The 16,973-nt window shown below is 49.0% G+C and overlaps 1 protein-coding gene across 1 annotated transcript in view; it reads right to left on the bottom strand.

Moving 5' to 3' along the window:
* Positions 1–16,973, bottom strand: part of LOC116439437 (alpha-2-macroglobulin-like protein 1) — a 26,323-nt gene extending 9,350 nt beyond the window's left edge. The window contains exons 1-23 of the mRNA XM_032098951.1: positions 16,512–16,973; positions 15,708–15,891; positions 14,620–14,782; positions 14,012–14,064; positions 11,997–12,017; positions 11,343–11,514; positions 10,891–10,975; positions 9,497–9,608; positions 9,096–9,210; positions 8,588–8,697; positions 7,925–8,092; positions 7,461–7,691; positions 6,744–6,807; positions 6,216–6,361; positions 5,787–5,936; positions 5,393–5,545; positions 4,714–4,798; positions 3,781–3,895; positions 2,902–3,127; positions 2,659–2,785; positions 1,941–2,062; positions 1,416–1,470; positions 720–803 (exon numbers count right to left, since the gene is read on the bottom strand). Of these exons, the coding sequence (XP_031954842.1) occupies positions 720–803; positions 1,416–1,470; positions 1,941–2,062; positions 2,659–2,785; positions 2,902–3,127; positions 3,781–3,895; positions 4,714–4,798; positions 5,393–5,545; positions 5,787–5,936; positions 6,216–6,361; positions 6,744–6,807; positions 7,461–7,691; positions 7,925–8,092; positions 8,588–8,697; positions 9,096–9,210; positions 9,497–9,608; positions 10,891–10,975; positions 11,343–11,514; positions 11,997–12,017; positions 14,012–14,064; positions 14,620–14,782; positions 15,708–15,891; positions 16,512–16,576 (2,806 nt within the window). The 5' untranslated portion in view covers positions 16,577–16,973. The remainder of the gene's footprint in view (positions 1–719; positions 804–1,415; positions 1,471–1,940; positions 2,063–2,658; positions 2,786–2,901; positions 3,128–3,780; positions 3,896–4,713; positions 4,799–5,392; positions 5,546–5,786; positions 5,937–6,215; positions 6,362–6,743; positions 6,808–7,460; positions 7,692–7,924; positions 8,093–8,587; positions 8,698–9,095; positions 9,211–9,496; positions 9,609–10,890; positions 10,976–11,342; positions 11,515–11,996; positions 12,018–14,011; positions 14,065–14,619; positions 14,783–15,707; positions 15,892–16,511) is intronic.

Genomic DNA, 16,973 nt, shown 5'->3' with positions numbered 1-16,973 from the left:
GTGTGATATAGACAAGCAAATATAACAGCACTCAGGGAAAGGTTGAAATGCTTCCGGTCTTTAGCCAGGCCTGTTCTACCTGGCCATATGTCAAGCATCAAAATGTGAGGAAGCCAGCAGAGGTGCTAGTCAGACAGTGTGAAGGTGTCCATATGTCCTCCAGCCAGTCAGAAAAGCCTTGTATTGTTTCCTCTGCTGGGGTTCTGTTGCACAATATTCATGGCTACTTGTGCCAGGCCTGGCTTCATACCAGCGCTGGCCTGCAATGCCAATAGGTTTATTTAATGGTAGGTATGGCCAGTCCCAGTCCCCTCTCCAAAGTGTTCTTTTGCAACTTTATAATGCTGGGAAAGATTTCTTCTCTCCAGGAGCTTCTGCTGTAGCAGTGAAACTTAACAGGGAGGCAAGATGGTTTTGAGCTTTACTGTTGGTATCTACACAGAAATAGCCAAGGTCCTAAAGTCCCAGTAAAAGTAAAGGCCTAGAGTCTTGGCTCCAAAGTCCAGGCTAGAAAAAGAAGGATTATCTCCTCAGCAGATTACTTTTACCATGAAAGCCTAAGTGCTAATCCAAAGTTCTGAAAGCTTGGTGTTTGCAGAGAACAGAAACACAGCATCCTCTCTTTTAGGCAGTTCCATGTCAAGTGGATCCTCTGACACCAGGTTAAGCCTTGCTCTTTGGTAACAGCAGTCTGTGAGCCCAGAGTAGAAGTCACTTACCTGTGATGGAAATGGAAGCCCTGGCAGATCTCTTTACTACATTGTCAGGGAGGCGAAGGGACAGGGGTTCTTCAGCCATGTTTCCTGGTAACAGTAGGATAAAAGGCGTAGCGTGAAAAACCAAGCCAAAAGCTTCTAACTGGAGGGACAAGACTGGCCCAGGTACAGGGGACCCTGCCTACGTCCTGCTCACACCCACTGTCCTGGTCATTGCACCAAGCTGCATTGCCTGGAAACTTTTCCAATTAGGACATACATGAGAGCTGCTGGTAGGGCCGAGGGCTCACCAAGCTTCACTTCAGCTCAATTCACTACCCTTCACAAGGCTCACAAGAATCAACAGGGGAACATCCTGGAGACACTTGCAATGCTGCAGGGACAGGATGGGAGGGCTGGAGCAGCTCTCACTGGTGCCTACCAAGCCCCAGGAACATCCAGGGACTGCAGTGTGGGAAGGAGGCTACAGAGCAGGATTTTGCCACCGATACTCAGTGACAAATTCAGTAGGACAGCACATGTGGGAGTAATATTTCTTGTTCTTTCCTGTCTAATAGGAAGTGAAATTTCCTATGTGAAAAATAATTTCAAAACATTCTTTCATCAGACTTCCCACAGTTTAGTTCTACTCTCAGGTGTAGTTATTTCAGGCTGCAGAACCCATTCAGGCTGTGCACATACCTTGTCTCGGGCACATACCTCCTCTTGGGCACAGACGGGAGCTGTGAGACTTCTCCACTAACATACCCTCTGGCTGCCAGGGCAGAAACATGAACGTGGGACAGGAGAAACAAGAACACACATAAAATTCCCAAATGACAGCAACGTTTCAGAGCAAGTTCAAGTGTGAATTCAGAGGTCAGGGACTCCACCCTCCTCATTTTTGGCAGATCTGCCTGCTTCACTGCTCAAAGGATCAAGAGTAAGCCTGAGGTACAGGGCTCTCTGGCCAGTGAGCACATACAAAAGCTCAGGTACAGCATGAAAAGCAGGGAAAGGTACAGGGAGAAACACAGACGTGGGAATGCAGCTCTGAAAAAGAGTACTGCAAGAAAGGAACTGGCTTGGCTAGCTCCTGGGAGAAACAAAGTGAACTAAGCCACAGCTTTGGTATGCTATTTCTGGCCAAAATCTGAAGTGATAAAACCATTTAGCCCACCCCAGTCTGCCTTCCCCCTGGAGCAGGGATATCATAGACAGAGGTGAGCCTGTTCTCATACTGACCTGGACCAGCAAGCGTTTGGTCAGCGTGTGCCTCCCCCTCACAGCAGCTGGCAAGGGCTTCCTGCCCCCACACCGTGATGTGCTGTCCAGTACCTCGGTCCTCACTGTGATACTCAGAGTCCCTAGCAAATAAATTCCTTTTAGAATAGAGTCCTTTTCTGAAACCTGTGGCCAAACGGAGTAAACTTGCTTTAACCAACAGTGGTCTGAGATGCTTTGGGTTGTTGGTCTTCATGGCCTCGGTGGTTTGGCCAGTAAAGGTGAGCCAGCCAGTGCTGACTGCTTGTTCAGGCACCCTGAGCATGAAGGAACTTGGTACTGCCTCACCTGCAGTGACTTCACTGCACTGCAACATGACTGGAACAACAGAGGGTCCAGCAGCCCTCGGACCCAGCATACCCTTCCCATTGCATATGAAGCACAGGACCAGCAATACAAAGTTCCCCCACCCACATCCATGCAGCTTCTTCCTCCCCAGCTGACCCCACAGCCCTCTCTTCAGGAGTCCCCCATGCCACCCTTTCAGTTCCTGCCCCCTCTGATGAGTCTGTCTAAGAAGAGAGAAACAAAGCAAACATGATGGATTGCATGTTTGAACCATTAAGGTCAAACTTCAGGATTCAGAGGAGACACGGCTCTGCCAGCTTCTCTGGACCTCTCACTCTCTTTCACCTCAGTTTTAGGGTTCCCCATCACCAGTCCCTTTTTGCTGCCATACCCAGCTGGACTGCTGTCACATTCCACATGAAGGTCTTGGACTCCTCTGCACACAGACACTCCTTGTCCCTGCAAGTCTGACATGGCTCCACCTGGAAGTCTGAGGATTTAGCCAGGGCCACATGGATCTGAGGGAATGATAGATGCAGGTGAGTGACTGGGCAACTCAGGTGAGATGGCTTGGCACAACAAGCTCTAAAATTGGAGGGCACGGCGGGCCTGTCCCACACACAGAGACACACACCTGTATGCACTGCTGCAGGTAGCTGAAGACAGTGGCCTTCATCAGGAAGGTCTCTCCAGGGATGACGGAATATGGCAGCATCACATCCACAAAGAAGGGCTGAACTGTTCTGAGGCTCATGGTCGGGGCAAGGCCAAAGCCCCTCCCAGCCAAGCAGAACATCTTGACTTTCCACTCTGCAGCAGCAGCAGGCGCTGTGACCAAGACATTCCTGCTGCCATTGGAGCTGAGAGGAAGAAAGAACTTGCATGAAGAGATTCATCTGCTAGTGGAGAGGGAAGGAGATGCAATGAGGAGTGCTCATGGCCCTGCTGAGGGAGGTGACACAGGTCCTCATGCTTGGATCAACCTCTGCTGTACTACCAAAGACTTTTGCTCCAGTGGCTCACAGCAAGGCAGCTCTCAGCAATTTCTTCCCTAGAGCCATAAACCCTCTTTAAATGCCATCAGTAATGGCTTTATGTCCTTCTCCTGAGCAAGACACTAGCCAAGCATTCCAGCTCTGTAAATTCACTCAATGCTCTGGAAAAGCAGCAGCACCATATCCCCCTGCATGCTGATTCATCAGTCTTAACCCAAGCACTGTGGCAACAAGGGCTACAGGTTTAGCTGGTGCACCCACCAAAATGAGAAGTTGGTAGGGTATACTCCAATGTGTGGTGGCTTGGTCTGGAAGTGTACAGCTGTTCTCTAAATCTGTGTACACTTCAGTTCCGCACCTCAAAGTCCTTCAGTGTGACATACTACAGATGCAGGGAAGAGCCACAGAATTCCCATGCAGAGGTCTCTTTACACCTATTTTACACAAACTCAAGTCAGCCAAGACTATATAACAAAGGGTCAGCCTTCTGTCCATTTGTAAAGTCAGGAATCACTTACCCAACAGAGTACACATTCCAGATCCAAGTTTCAGGGAAATAGTGGTGAAATCTTCTGTGAGTTGTGAATTGGGGTTGTTCCTCAGTGATTCTTTGGTCTTCTATCGAAGGCACCCCTGAAAGAAAGAATAAGGAGTCTCACCAGAGTGGGAGAGGTGAACCTTGCCAACCACAGACAGCCTAGCACTGGGACTGGAGGAAAAGCAAGCAGTGAGGGAGACATGAGAAGATTCTGGCAGAGGAAAGCACAAAGGAGTGGACTGATTCCACGGGAGAGATTAAAAATGAAGGGAAAAGAGAGTTGCAGCAGGAGAAGCAGCTTGCAGCGAGCCAATTGCAAGGTTTCCAAGATTTGGTTAGACACAGCCCCTTCCTGACCTGACCCAGAGTTGTTGCTTAAGAGATTAAGGACCTTCATAGAGCTGTTTCAACCAACACTTCTATAATTCTGTGAGTAATCATACTGTTTGCTTGCTGCACAAAACTCCCATTCCACTGCAAGCAATGGTTTCAATACAGGCTGGCGTGTGAGCCAGCTTAGTATTGGTTATCGAGTGCAAACTGAGACATAGAGGAAGAACATGGCTGTCTCTGTGGCCACAAGTGGGGATAGAAGCTGGGTCTCAGCACAGCCTGGGGAATGGGAATAGACACCGGGAGACAGATCCTGGCCCGCACTTGGATTTGTCCATGAGAAAAGGGAGGGCCATCCTTTAATGTCAGGGAACATCCAGGTAGTGACATTCTTCATAGTGCTTTTTTACAGGGACTGGGTCACTCCTACTGTGTCTGGTGGACTGGGCAGATAGACTGTGACAGCAGCATCTTAAACTCCTAAGAGAGACAATATCCACCACCAGCAAACCCCAAAGATCAGAGGGCTCTGCCACCTGATGTGATCTCATGTCCCAGGTAGGCTCAAAGTGCAGCTCACCCATGATTGGTTTCCTATCCGCCCGACGAGAGCACTGAGAAGGCTTCTTGATTACAAGGTTTGAGAAGACTTTCAGTCCCATGTTCTGTTAGGAAAAGAGGGAGAGCAGGGAAGGCACAAGAGTGTCTGTGAGTGGGGAAGATTGACAACTGCTCTTCAAAATTACTCTGAAAACCATTGGGTTCAGGACAACCCAGTGCCCAGGCAGCCCAGAGCAGCACTGGCCCACACAGACACGGTGCTGAGGGAAGCATGGAGGAGATCTGCCCTAAAGACACCAAGGGGTCTGCCTGGGAACTGCCCAAAACAGAGGCAAAGAGCAGGCTAACAACTAAGCCATGTCAAAGATCTGTGGTCTAATGTTTGGGATCATTCCCACATCTTTTCTCTAATACTGTAGACAGTACACAGCCCAGGACCTCATTCCTTGTCCCCATTCAAGTCTGAAAGAATGGAGCTTGATGGTCCAGGATTTCATCACCTTGCTTTGTGCATATGTGGAGGGAAATACACATATTCCTACTCATAATGGGATTGTACATCTCTTGAAACAACCCAGCTCAGTTCAGGGCAGACAGCAGGGTCTGTCAGGAGGAGGCAAGGCCTTCTCAGACTGGAGAGAAAATATCTCAGATGCTCATAATTGCAACAGCTCTGGGAAACTTCATTAAGTGATTACCCGGAAGAGGTTAAAGATGTCAGGCTGGAAGGAATTCTGTGGCCTCCCTCGTAGCAGAGATGATGAGGACTGGGGCTGCACGCAGTGATCTGAATGCTCTTCTACTTGGGCAGGGTATCCACGTTGGTAGGCAGCAGGGAACAAACCATAGACCTAGGGAAACTCACAGGCAGGGAGGGATTGGGCAAGGAGCAGATACCTCCAGATGCTTCACTCCATCCTCTCCTAGCACACACATCAGTTCCTGTCCTTCTCCCTAGGCAGGCCCTGCTTTCTCCTTCACACACAGACCTCCTCATTCATTGGCCTCCAGCTCCCCTTGCGACAGCCCCTGCCTGCCTCGCCCGGCTCACCCATCACTCCTGAGGCTTTGCCTTGTTGCACAGACACTTACCATTTGGCTGGTCAGCTCACTGTCTGGTCTGGTGAAGAATATGTTTTCATCCACTGCCAGGACTGCACACAGGGATCCAGGCACTGCCTGCAGCTGGAGCTGCACTGCTGACCCTGCATGGGCTTCTTTATCTGGGAATCCTACCTTGACCTTCAGCAACACACCAGGAAAGGAATATGAAAGAGGTGTGAGGAGGCTGACAGACAGGTAACAGACAGAAAGAAGGAGGCCAGCTGGGGTCTCCCCTGCTCAGCCACTGCTATGAACAGAAGTCCCTGCTGAAGCTTTCCTGGTCCCTGGGCACTGTGCCGCAGATATCTCTTTCATCTCTTCTACCCAGTTCTCTCTTGGAAGGATCTGAGGGTCTCCTTCCCCCAGGCCTCCTGACTCCTGCTCATCAGCTCTCCCTCAGCCACAGAGGTGTCTCACCTGGTTTTGGAAGCACAAGGCAACATCAAAACGGATGCTGTCAGCTGTGACCCCTCCGTTGGGGAAGATGGCATACACCACTAAGGAAGGCGATGGAGACAAGTCAGCAGTGAAGGTCAAAGGGATGGAGAACGAGCCCTTCAGCACTGGGGAAGGAAAGGCAAAGTGTTTTCATCATAGGCCCACCGAGACCTCCTGCCCTTCTTCTTTTTGTGCTGTATAATCGCACAATGTCAAACCAACTGCTGCTGCTGCACTGTCTGCCCTCTCTCTCCATTCTCTGATCCTATGTACTCCATCTTCCCCTACATCCTCCCCATCTCTCTTTCCATCATTGTTTCATTCTGTTCTTTTGCCCTCTTCCAGCTGACAATTGCTTCCTCAGCCTCCCTCCGTCCTGTTTGCTGACTGGTCTGGACCTATAGATTGAGGAAACTTTGGAGAAACTCCAGCAACTCTCATATTCAACCTAGAACCCAACTGGGTGCAACTTCTCTGCTAGGTTTCCCCTTCTCTGCTACGACTTACTGTTCAGTTTCCCGATCTGGATATTCCTCTGGCCCCTGACAACAATTCCAGACTTGCCAGTGACCTGCAGGAGGAGGGACATGGGATGAGCAGACTGCTGTTTGGCACCAGAGTGCATCCACACTTACCAATGTGCATCTTGCTCTCAAAAACAAAATAAAACCCCTGAAATTGACTGTGGCCTCAATCCAACCACAGACTTCAGGAGATTTGCAGACACCACAGCTGGGAGGAGAAGCTTTAACACAGGAGATTCTGGTCTAGTCTGTTCATGAGGGCAATGGATGGGTAGTGGGTTCACTACAGATTTGTGAGTGACAGCTAAAATGTTTCTCATCTAGTAGGCTGGCCTCCAGACCAGACCAAAATCCATTTCCACTGAGCAGCTCTTTGATAACCAGAGTGAAAAAGGGATACCCCACCCAGTTTTAAAGAGAGAAGACATTTCCAGCTGCAGCCTTGGCAGAGGCTAAGGGGGTGATGGGCTACGAAGACAGAAACCTCCTCCCATCCTTGGAGGTGACTGGACCCCCAGCACCAGCATCATGGTGTGGCTAGGCTGAGCCTTAGTGGGTGTAGCATCCACCCAGTTCCCTGAGAACAAGGTTTAGCTGTCAGCCCTCCAGGGATGACCTAAATTATATCCTCAAATTTTCATTGGGGTCTGGTCCTGTCAGTACAGCCCTTCCCCGCAGGTTATCTACTACCCTCACTCACATAATATGCAAAACTTATACGGCTGGTGTCTTCTCCCAGGTCATCCCTGCTGAGTGTGAAGGTCACCTGGACATTCTGCTTGAGCCCACAAGGCAGTGTTTCCATGGGTGGGTGTATGTCCAGGAAGCTCTTGGTTGTGACATGGAAGGGCTGCAGGTGATGGTAAGCAGGTGAGTAACTGAAGTCAGTCCTTCGAGCAGTGCGCATGAGCTCCTCCAGTGTGAACCTCCCCTGAAAGGGCACCAGAGACACACAGAAATGAAGAGTTTCATGCTTCAGTGCTTTGTTAGGCTGTCATCAGCTTGGTTTGGGAAAGGCTGTTGGCTTGGTGCCTTCCAGCTGGCTCTGCGCAGGGCTGTGTGGTGAGCCCAGGCCTGTGCTGGCAGGGGGCTGCAGGGCAGGACCAGGGAGCAGAGGTAGAGCTCAAGGACTCGCACTTTCCCATATGCAGAGGTGGTGTTTACCTCCAAAGAGACTGATGAGCTGTTCCAGGCAGTTGTGTCGAGGTTGAATGATGCTATTCCACTGTCATCTGTGATGTACGTTTTGATAAACCGACGCCTCATGACCCTTATCACAAGAAAAACCTTCCTGTTTTTCATACCAGTTCCATAGTGATCCTGAACCTTAATCTGGTGACAACAGGGTGAGGCAGGAAAGCCAAAATCAGATATTTCTTCCAATGTCATACCCAAAACCTTCCTTTCTGACCAACATAGACCTTCCTGTGTAGGTCACCTACAGACTTCCGTCTGGCCCCAAGAAGACAGGAGAACTGTACAACTCCCCCATCTCTGAAGTGAAGCTGAGCATGGTTAAAATCTGTCTGCTCCAAAAGGTGTGTGTGACTAGAACACAAGGAGCTTCTCTCCTAGCCAACAGCTGAGGCATCCTTGCATCCCAGCACCCCTGCTGAGACACCACTCACTGCTCTCAGCAGATGCTGGAGCTGTAAACACAACAGGGAATCTGAAATGCAGCCACTGTAGCCACACTGTCAAGCAATGTGACACAGTGCAAGGAAAAGTACTCTGAGGAGCAGGAAATGCTTTGGGTCAGCTAGATTTACCAGATGCTATATTCCTTGGCAAATGATGGGGAGCAAAAAAGCAAGGGAAGAAAATCACCTTCCCCCTGTATGGTACTCCAGGGATGTAATATTCATTGGGTGTCTCAAATACTGCCCTTGCAGCTGTCCTGGAGATGAGGATTTGGCTGGAGGTGTTGATCTGCACCCCTGTTGGAATGCAGAGTGCAAGGGAAGCAGGATCAGTACCAGAGGTGAATACTGCGCTCTAGTTTAATCTCACTTTGTTATTCCCAGCCCCTTTTAGCAGAGTGTCTGAAACTTCCTTCCTAACACCAGCATTCTTCAAGGTTTGGAGGCTGCTCCTGTGGCAGCTCCTTCTTTAGTTAAGCTGTCTGCCAGCCTCTTTGTAGCCTCCTGGACCCAACACCACTCATCCAGCTCCCAGCCACTCCTCATCCTCCTGCTGCTGGCAGAGTAGCTCTCCATGCCCTGTGATGATCCCAGCAGCAGGAAGGAGGAGAGGGGGTGGTGTGCCCTCTCTGATCCTCAAACCCCTAGAACAGTTCCTCTTGCCCTTGTACCTTCCCTGCTGAGCCCCTGAGTACCTGTGCCCATCTCCAGGAGAGAGGCTTCTGCCTGAAGCTTGTTGTCTTCCTCGCTGGGAGTCAGATTGAAGACTGATGTGCTGACAGAAGGGGTGAAACATCCGTTGCTCGCTGTCTGCAGTAGGGAGTATAAGGTATTATTTGGGGCTCAGGAGAAGGGAAGGGCCAGAAGCATAAGGAATTAGTCATTCTCTCATAACTATCAGCTACAAATAATAATGCAGAACTCATAAAACACTGGAACATGTTCCCCAGGGAGGTGGTGGATGCTTCATCCCCAGAAACATTCAAGGTCAGACCGGACAGGGCTCTGAGCAGTTCATTCTGTTCACTCAGCCCCTGACACTCCACCCTGTGTGGTGCTTCTTTACTGCCCATATACCTTCCAGGATTTTACTCACAGGACCGCTGTATTCCCTACAGATGTCCTTGCTGGCATTCTGGGGCCACCTCCTTGCTTTCTGGCACACAGTGACACGCACGCTTCCTCGCACGGCTTTCCCATAGCTGTATCTGCAGGGAGAACACCAGGGGAGTCCCTGGACAGAAGCACTGTGTGCTTTGTCCAGCACATTGCTCCACACAGGTGCCTTTCATGATGAAGGTCTTAATGCAGCTGGCAAGCAGGCAGGCACAAATTAAAATACAGCACTTTGAGTGCTTGGGGAGTGCAATAGCGTGGTCTGACATCGAACAGATGCAGAAACAAAGCACAGACAGGAACAGACCCACACCCTCTGGACCTCTCCCACTTCTGGACACTTGCTGTCCTGGAACTGTGAGCAGACTCAGAGAGTGGACATGATTTATCCACTCAGTGAAGATATTAGTTCAGGGGGAAAGCAGCAGAAACGTGTGTCCCTGCAGACAGCAACAGCAAATTGCAGTAACAGAGCCACAGAGTGACCTCAGACGTGCCTCACTATGGGCTTATCTCATGATCAGGGCTCTTGTTTCCATCATCAGACCTGATCTGCTGATTTTTAGGTATTTCCTCTGCCTGCTTTGCTGCCTTTCCTTGCTTTGACTCCTCTCTGACTTGCCCTTTGAAGCAATGCTCTTGATGATATCAGTAAAAAGATAACATCTATGACCCATCCTGGTGATTCAGAGTGGTGTACTATTTGCTACTACAACCTCATATGATGTAATTGTCACTGCCCCAATTAATGAGAAATTATGTCAGACCAATCCGTGGCAAAAGAGACACCAAAAGTCTCCACAGAATTCAGCCCCAAATACAAATGAGCTCACATGCTTTTGAGTGCTTTTGAGCTCATTGTCCTCCCTTCGCTGTGTTTACACTGTCAGAGGTCCTGCCCTCCTTCCCACCCTTATCTGCCCATTTTTTTGCTGATAACCACATAAGTAGAGAAATCTGTCTACTGCTTCTTAGAAGGCAGTAAGTTCAGTAGCATGTAAGTGAGAAGGAAAGGCATAAACTCCTAAAGAAATTCCAGCTCCTGTTCCTTTACCTCAGCAGATCTGTCCCATATCTGGTGTTTTTCCCCACATAAGATCTTTCAATGCTAGATAGACACAGCTTCCAAAGGAGGGTATCTCTTGCCTAGGACAAGTCTCCCTATAGCTGGATGTTCTCTCTCATGTGTGGCTCATGTACCTTTTCCCCAAGGAGGAACCTATCAGTTTGACTCTTGAACTATTTGGGATTCTTCTAAAGGAACGGCCCTGTTTGACCCTTCTTGAGCCATCTCTCTTTGATAGAATGAAGACATATGGAAGGAGAGACACAGTTTCAATGAGATCCTTCCTTTCCCCTGGACATTCTCCTTACCTGCCACACACTCGCAGGGGGAAGGTTTTGTCTGAAGCATAAATCTGAGCCGGTCCCTCGAAGAAAACGTCAAACTTTTGCAACACTGGAACAAAAACCTCAGAGTTATTCCATCAAGGGCAAAAGGCCACCTGGACACAGAAACACGAAAGGGAAGAGTGTGTTCCCATGAAGAAACACGTGAAACCAAAGAAAGAATTCCCCTTTTTTTTTCCCCCAATAGTCTTGCAGAGGTCTTTAGTGTATTCTAACTCTGTGCCAGAAGACACCCTCTCCAGGAATCTCCAGCATAACCTCCCTTGTGCTCATTTCTGATATTGCCCATAGATTTGTATTCAGTCGTAGCTCTCAGGCAGTAAATCCTATTTTACAGTATTTGACTGTACATTGTTATACAGACAGGCAAGCAACAAACAAGCAACTTCTTCCATCCCTTTCTTCATTCTCCTTACCACGTTCCTCCACCTTAAAGGTACTGGACTGGACTGAACCGGACTTAGAGGACTGGGCACTGATGGTGTAAGTCCCCAGGGAGAGCTCGTCAGCCAACTGGAATGAGAGATCTGCAATGCCCTGTTTTGGTCTCACATCCAGCCACTGGCCAATGCGGTTTTGGTTTGGGTCCTGCAGTGCAAGGGAAGGAAAGAAGAGGCAGTCATCAGCAATGCCTGCTATTGTCTACCCAGAGCCCACTGGATTCAAAGGCATTTCAGAGATTTCAGAGGCTTTCACAGGCTCCTGCTGGTTTTAACCCAGATGGTGATGCTGGAGCACCAACAGAGGTGAACCCAACCCACCCAGGTTTACTCTGCTCTGTACAGCCATGGAAAAAGAAGGTATGGAAGGTCCTGACATTTAGACTCTCCAGTCTCCAGTAAAGATGAACTGTAAGAATTAGCTAAAGCCTGGCTGGCATTCCTGAATGTAGAAATGGATGAAGTTGAACCATTTGTATCGCCAAGACTTGTTAACAAGAAGCATTTGGACAGAGAATGTGCATGCATAGAGCCTAAGAAAAGTAACTTGAACCAGTAAGGCAGCATCCTAGGTACTATCCATACTGAAATACCTTTCCTCATAACATCTGAGGAGTCTGGAACACCCACCTGGATTTCCACCATGGAGTACTGCAAAGCAAACAGACGGCAGTGTCAAAAACTGGCATGACGTAGCAACCTGCAGGTAAACTTCTCCTACCCACCCAACCCCTCTACTGTGACAAACATTATGGTACAAGAGGCTTGATCCTACTGAAAGGAGGACAATTGCTTTGAGATAGTAAGGGAAATGAGTAGCACAGAAATCTATGTTGTTTTGATTTGTTTTTTGATCCCTGAATTTTTAAGACGCGCTTTGATAGGTATCCTTTGATAGGTATTCTACAACCATGAAAGCTAGAATTTGCTATAACAAAATGGGCAAGAGTAGGAAGACTCTCAAATACCACCATCCCAAGTTCAGAAACATTAAATGGCCTCAGTTTTGTAACATATATCCCAATAATTAGCAAAACTGCATCACCTATAGGAAGAATACTCCCCACACATTCTTTTAAAATCCCTGGCGTAGGAGGTAAGGCTGGGAGTTATGAATTAATGCTGACTGCAGCTGACAGTGACAGGGAGGGACAAGGAGGACACACTTCAGCCCTTCTAGGCCCATTAGTTCTCTGTTTGCTCTTATATCACTGCACATACCATCCAGGAGGCAGTACTGGTGAAGAACCCCTAATTTGGGAGCACAAAGCATAAGGAGACAGGAGCAAGGCTTGGGAGAGTAACCAGACTGTAAACATGCAATTGACATGTAATTTACATTATTCATCATTCTAAGCTTTCATACAAGTTATCAGAAGCAACTGTTTTCATTGAAATAAAAAAAAAAAAAAAGAGTGCAGGTTAACCTGCTGGTGAACAGCATCAATATTAAATTCAACTCATCTAATTTACAAACTAGATATTATAGCTTTAATGCTGCAGTGCACTCAAGCCTTTATAATAGCTTTGGCTAAACATGACCTCTTTGAATTTTCATGACAGCATAATTAACAGTTACAATGTTGATTTGCTTATACTTACACACAGACATCAAGTATTTATGGTCAAATATGTACATGAACCAATTGTGTGGCAAGAAAGTAAATGTATGGTTTATACTCTATTATCTAATTAATATATTTGTATATTAATATACATATTCTTCCCTCGGGAGAGAAGAAGGGAGTGTTTGATCCTAGGACCTCACCAATAGCCCAAAAAAGAGGAAATTAAGTCAGCAATAAAGAAGCTGGAAGGATCTCTCCCTTTATTTTAGTCTAGAAGGATTTGATCCAACTCCCCTCATGCATGCCCCTCAGTATTTAATTGTCATGGCATGAGTTCCTGTTGGCTCTCCTTAAATTGCTTGAGGACTGAGGAGTGAAATAGCTATAGCTGCTGGCTGCAGATATAATTGCTTACTGGAGAATGGCACTAGCCTTGCAGTTTCCTGGCCACCACATATGCAAGTCTCTGGCAACTTCTCCCTCCCTTGACATGGGGACAACGAGCTGCTGCCAGCAGCAAGTCAGTATAATTTGGTCATACTGTTTTCTCTCTTTTTTGTATGATCACTTCCTGTGTATATTTCCCCACACTAATTAATTTTTCTCAAAATTTTGCAGCTCGCTTCAGGTTCTCCTGCCACCCTCAGGTGCCACACATTGCACAAGTCGCTGAGCTTTCCAGGGCTGCGGAAGGGGATCTTTGAGTCCGGCGAGGTCTATACACAACTTTGTCTGATAATTATGCCCATGGCCAGCAACCCACAGACTGCTCCCCAGAAGCCCTGCCTGCTTTTTTGGCAAGGGCAGGAGCACTCAGCTAACTCAGCTAGCTGGGAATGCTGGCACACTCCCCAAATAGTGTCCAACCCTCCCATCAGCCAGAAGCCATCCTATGAGAGCGACAGCAGAGCCATCAGCCAACAGGAATTGTTGTTCAAATTTGGTGCACTCGAGGGTTGGCATTGGCCACCCTGGGTGCTGGGAGACTGTCCCAGCCTCCCTGGCATGGGGCTGGTAGAGGAAGCAGAACCATCTGAAGCCTGGAGATTTCCTTGCCTCCACTTAGACAGGCTTTACCTTGCTGTTAACAGGAACAAAATCTTCAGTCAATGTCACAATCCTGAATTTCACTGGAGGGAGAAAATGGAGTAAAGCACATTACAGACAGAGCGCATTTGGGAACGGACTTGCTCCGCGCTTGTCTCACCCCAGAATCACAGCTCCACACCCAGCCCTAGTGGCAGCAGCCCCATGCCTGCTCTGCAGCCCCTCTTACCCTTTGCTCAGCCCTGCTCACCTCTGCTTGCCCCAAACGTGTGACAGCAGCACAGCTGCTTCACAATTTAGGGGTTTTCCCATGGGCTACACCCAGGGTTACCCTTACATTTCCTTGTCTGCAGTGTAGGCAGACCAGTCCTACCTGGCCCCGGCCTGGAAGGCCATGTTCAGGTCTGCTCTCTCTTCCAAGCCAGCTCTGCTCCTAAACCATGGGAGAGCTCCCCTCCCAGTCCTCTCCTGCTGCTAAACCATGGGTCATGGATACCTCACTGCAGAAGGCAGAACTCCCCCACTGTCCCCAAGGAGGCCACATAGCACAGAGCACCCAGCACAGCACAGGAAAGTGGGAACAAAGTCTGGGAGGGTCAAGGCAGGGCCACTGTCAGGGTGCTCCATGCTTTGCTCACCTGTCTGTCCTGGATTATAGATGGGTTTATCCACCTGAATGAAGGTGCCAGTTCCAGCCCTGCGGATAAGGACTTTCTTCTCTTCACTTGCACTGAAGTAGTGGCCATTGGAGATGTGCAGGTGCACAGTGGCCACCTCCTGGCTGCCTGCAGGTCGGGGCACCTAGGACACAAAAGAGGAGAGCCACTAGGTTAGCAGGCATCAGAGCAGTGCTGTCCTCGCTTTGACTGCCCTGCAAGGCCAGGCTCTTTGCCGTCTTACTCTGGAGGCCAGCACAGGGTGTCCCCTCAGTGGCTGAAGGCTGTGTCTGTGGAAGTGCAGGGAACAACACTTAGCAATTGGGATAGATCTTGGACAAGAGAAAAAAATGAGTCTGTTCTGACACTGAAATTGTGCTTACTCCTTCATGGGACCACTGTCAGAATCTGCATGGAGCAAGATGGAGAAGACTTAACTCAATGGAAGAAAAGGTCCATGGTGATGAGAAATCTGTTTCCTAGAGTGTGTGGGTCACAGAGACTTTGAAATCCCCTCTTATTCATCAGTGCAAACTAAGAAAATAAGGATCATGAGTTTGGCAAATCAGAAAGATTTGTGCTAAGCTTCTGTGCACACCCACCCATGTCTTTCTTAGTCCTCCAGCACATTTTCAAGCCCTTAAAGAAAATCTTGGAAAGAAGCAGACATGAGGGAAGCTGTCTGAGATGGGAGGTCTGACTCTTTCTGCATCACAGATCCACAAACAACATGCTGTGACAGTGCATCCTCCCCAGGGGAGAGAAAGAGCTGCACAACTGCCATTTGGGTGCTTCCAAGCTATCCATCCTCCTCAGATCTTTGGTGCCTGGCCAGGCAGCCTTCCCTCAGTGTGCCACCAAAATATCCCACAGGAAGAGTACCATGTGGACAGAAAAAGACAAGGAGCAAAGACACTGGGCTGCCACTAAACACTCCTCACTGATTTTGCATTCACTCCTTCCCATGCCCTCTTATCTTCTGTCTTCCTCATTCTCTATTTCTTTGGTGAGAGGCAAATGAGCACTCTGGGAGCTGCCAGCTAGGGGTCCCTGCCAAGAATGACTCTGACCTGAAATCTGGTGCACTCGAAGATCCAGTTGTTCCGGACGACCTTGCGGTAGAGGCTGAGGTTGCCAGATGGGTGCACAAGAGTTAAGCCCACACGAATTGGCTTTTCAACCCCACGGAGGTCCAAGCACACCCTCTGGGATGAGGGGTAGGGCAGGGCAGCTGGAATGATGATCAAGTACCTCCTGCAGTGGGGAAAAAAGATATCATCACATCCTGGGAGCCACCTCATCCACTCTGGGCACTAAAAGGCTGGCCTGAGAAAACAGGAGAGTTTGCCATCTCTCTGGGGCTAGGAGGTGCTGCTCTTCTTGAGTGACAGGGACAGATTACCAGAGTGAGAACCTTGCACAGGGGCGATGGAAGGCATAGAGTTCATTTCAGATAAATACAAAAGGAATACTTTCAGGTAGCAGAACAGGATTTGCCCTTCTTGCTTTGACATGGCTCCTCAACTGCCTTGACAGCAGACTGGTTCCTGCTCAACCACCCCTAGCCCTGCAGCCCTTTTCATTTGCCCTTCACTTTATCCTACACCTTTCCCTTCATGCTGCCTCATACTGCAGTCCCTCACTCTTCTTGTTCCCACCACCAGTGCTCACCTAATTCTTGTACTGCAGTGAGATCCATGAGAGAGGTTCCCATCTTCAGGAGGGCCCTGCATTCACAACAAGGCTTTGCACCCCACCCCATGTCCAGCCTTTCCAGGACGTGACTCACAGGGTCCCACACTCTCTCCCTGCTATCTTGGCCCCTCTCTCAGCATTCACAACTATCAATCACTAGGTTTTTAAATGGCACTTACGGTTGTGCCACTATCGCCAGGGTGTAGAGCAGGCAGCTCAGGAGGAAGGGAGTCCACATTTTCATGGGAGAACTCCAAAGGGGTGGATTCCTCTAGAGGGCTGGTCAGGAGAGAATGTAGGGTGCTGCTTCTCTCCTTCCAAAGTCTCCAGGACTCCTGCTGTTGTTGCTGTTTCTCCTAGGAAGCAGACAAGAAGCCCCAAGGTTTCCTTCCCTCCACTTCATTCCTACATTTATAGTGCCACAGGCACAGGGTTGTACCACCTAGGATATTCCCCAGCCAATCCAAGTCCTTTTGGACTCCAGCCTCACTGCTCTCCTGCTCCCCTGTGGATGGACCAGCATCATTCAGACAAATGTGCCTTTTATTTTGCTAACCAGCTGCCTGTTTCCTGTTCACTGCACTGCCCCTGCTCCTTGTGCCAGCTGCAGCCCAAGTCCCATTGTTTTGCCTCTGGCTGGA

Source organism: Corvus moneduloides, chromosome 2 (genome assembly GCF_009650955.1).
Source record: "Corvus moneduloides isolate bCorMon1 chromosome 2, bCorMon1.pri, whole genome shotgun sequence".
Taxonomy (NCBI): Eukaryota; Metazoa; Chordata; class Aves; order Passeriformes; family Corvidae; genus Corvus; species Corvus moneduloides.
Note: the sequence above shows the minus strand (reverse complement) of the source record. Positions and strands in the feature narration are given on the sequence as shown.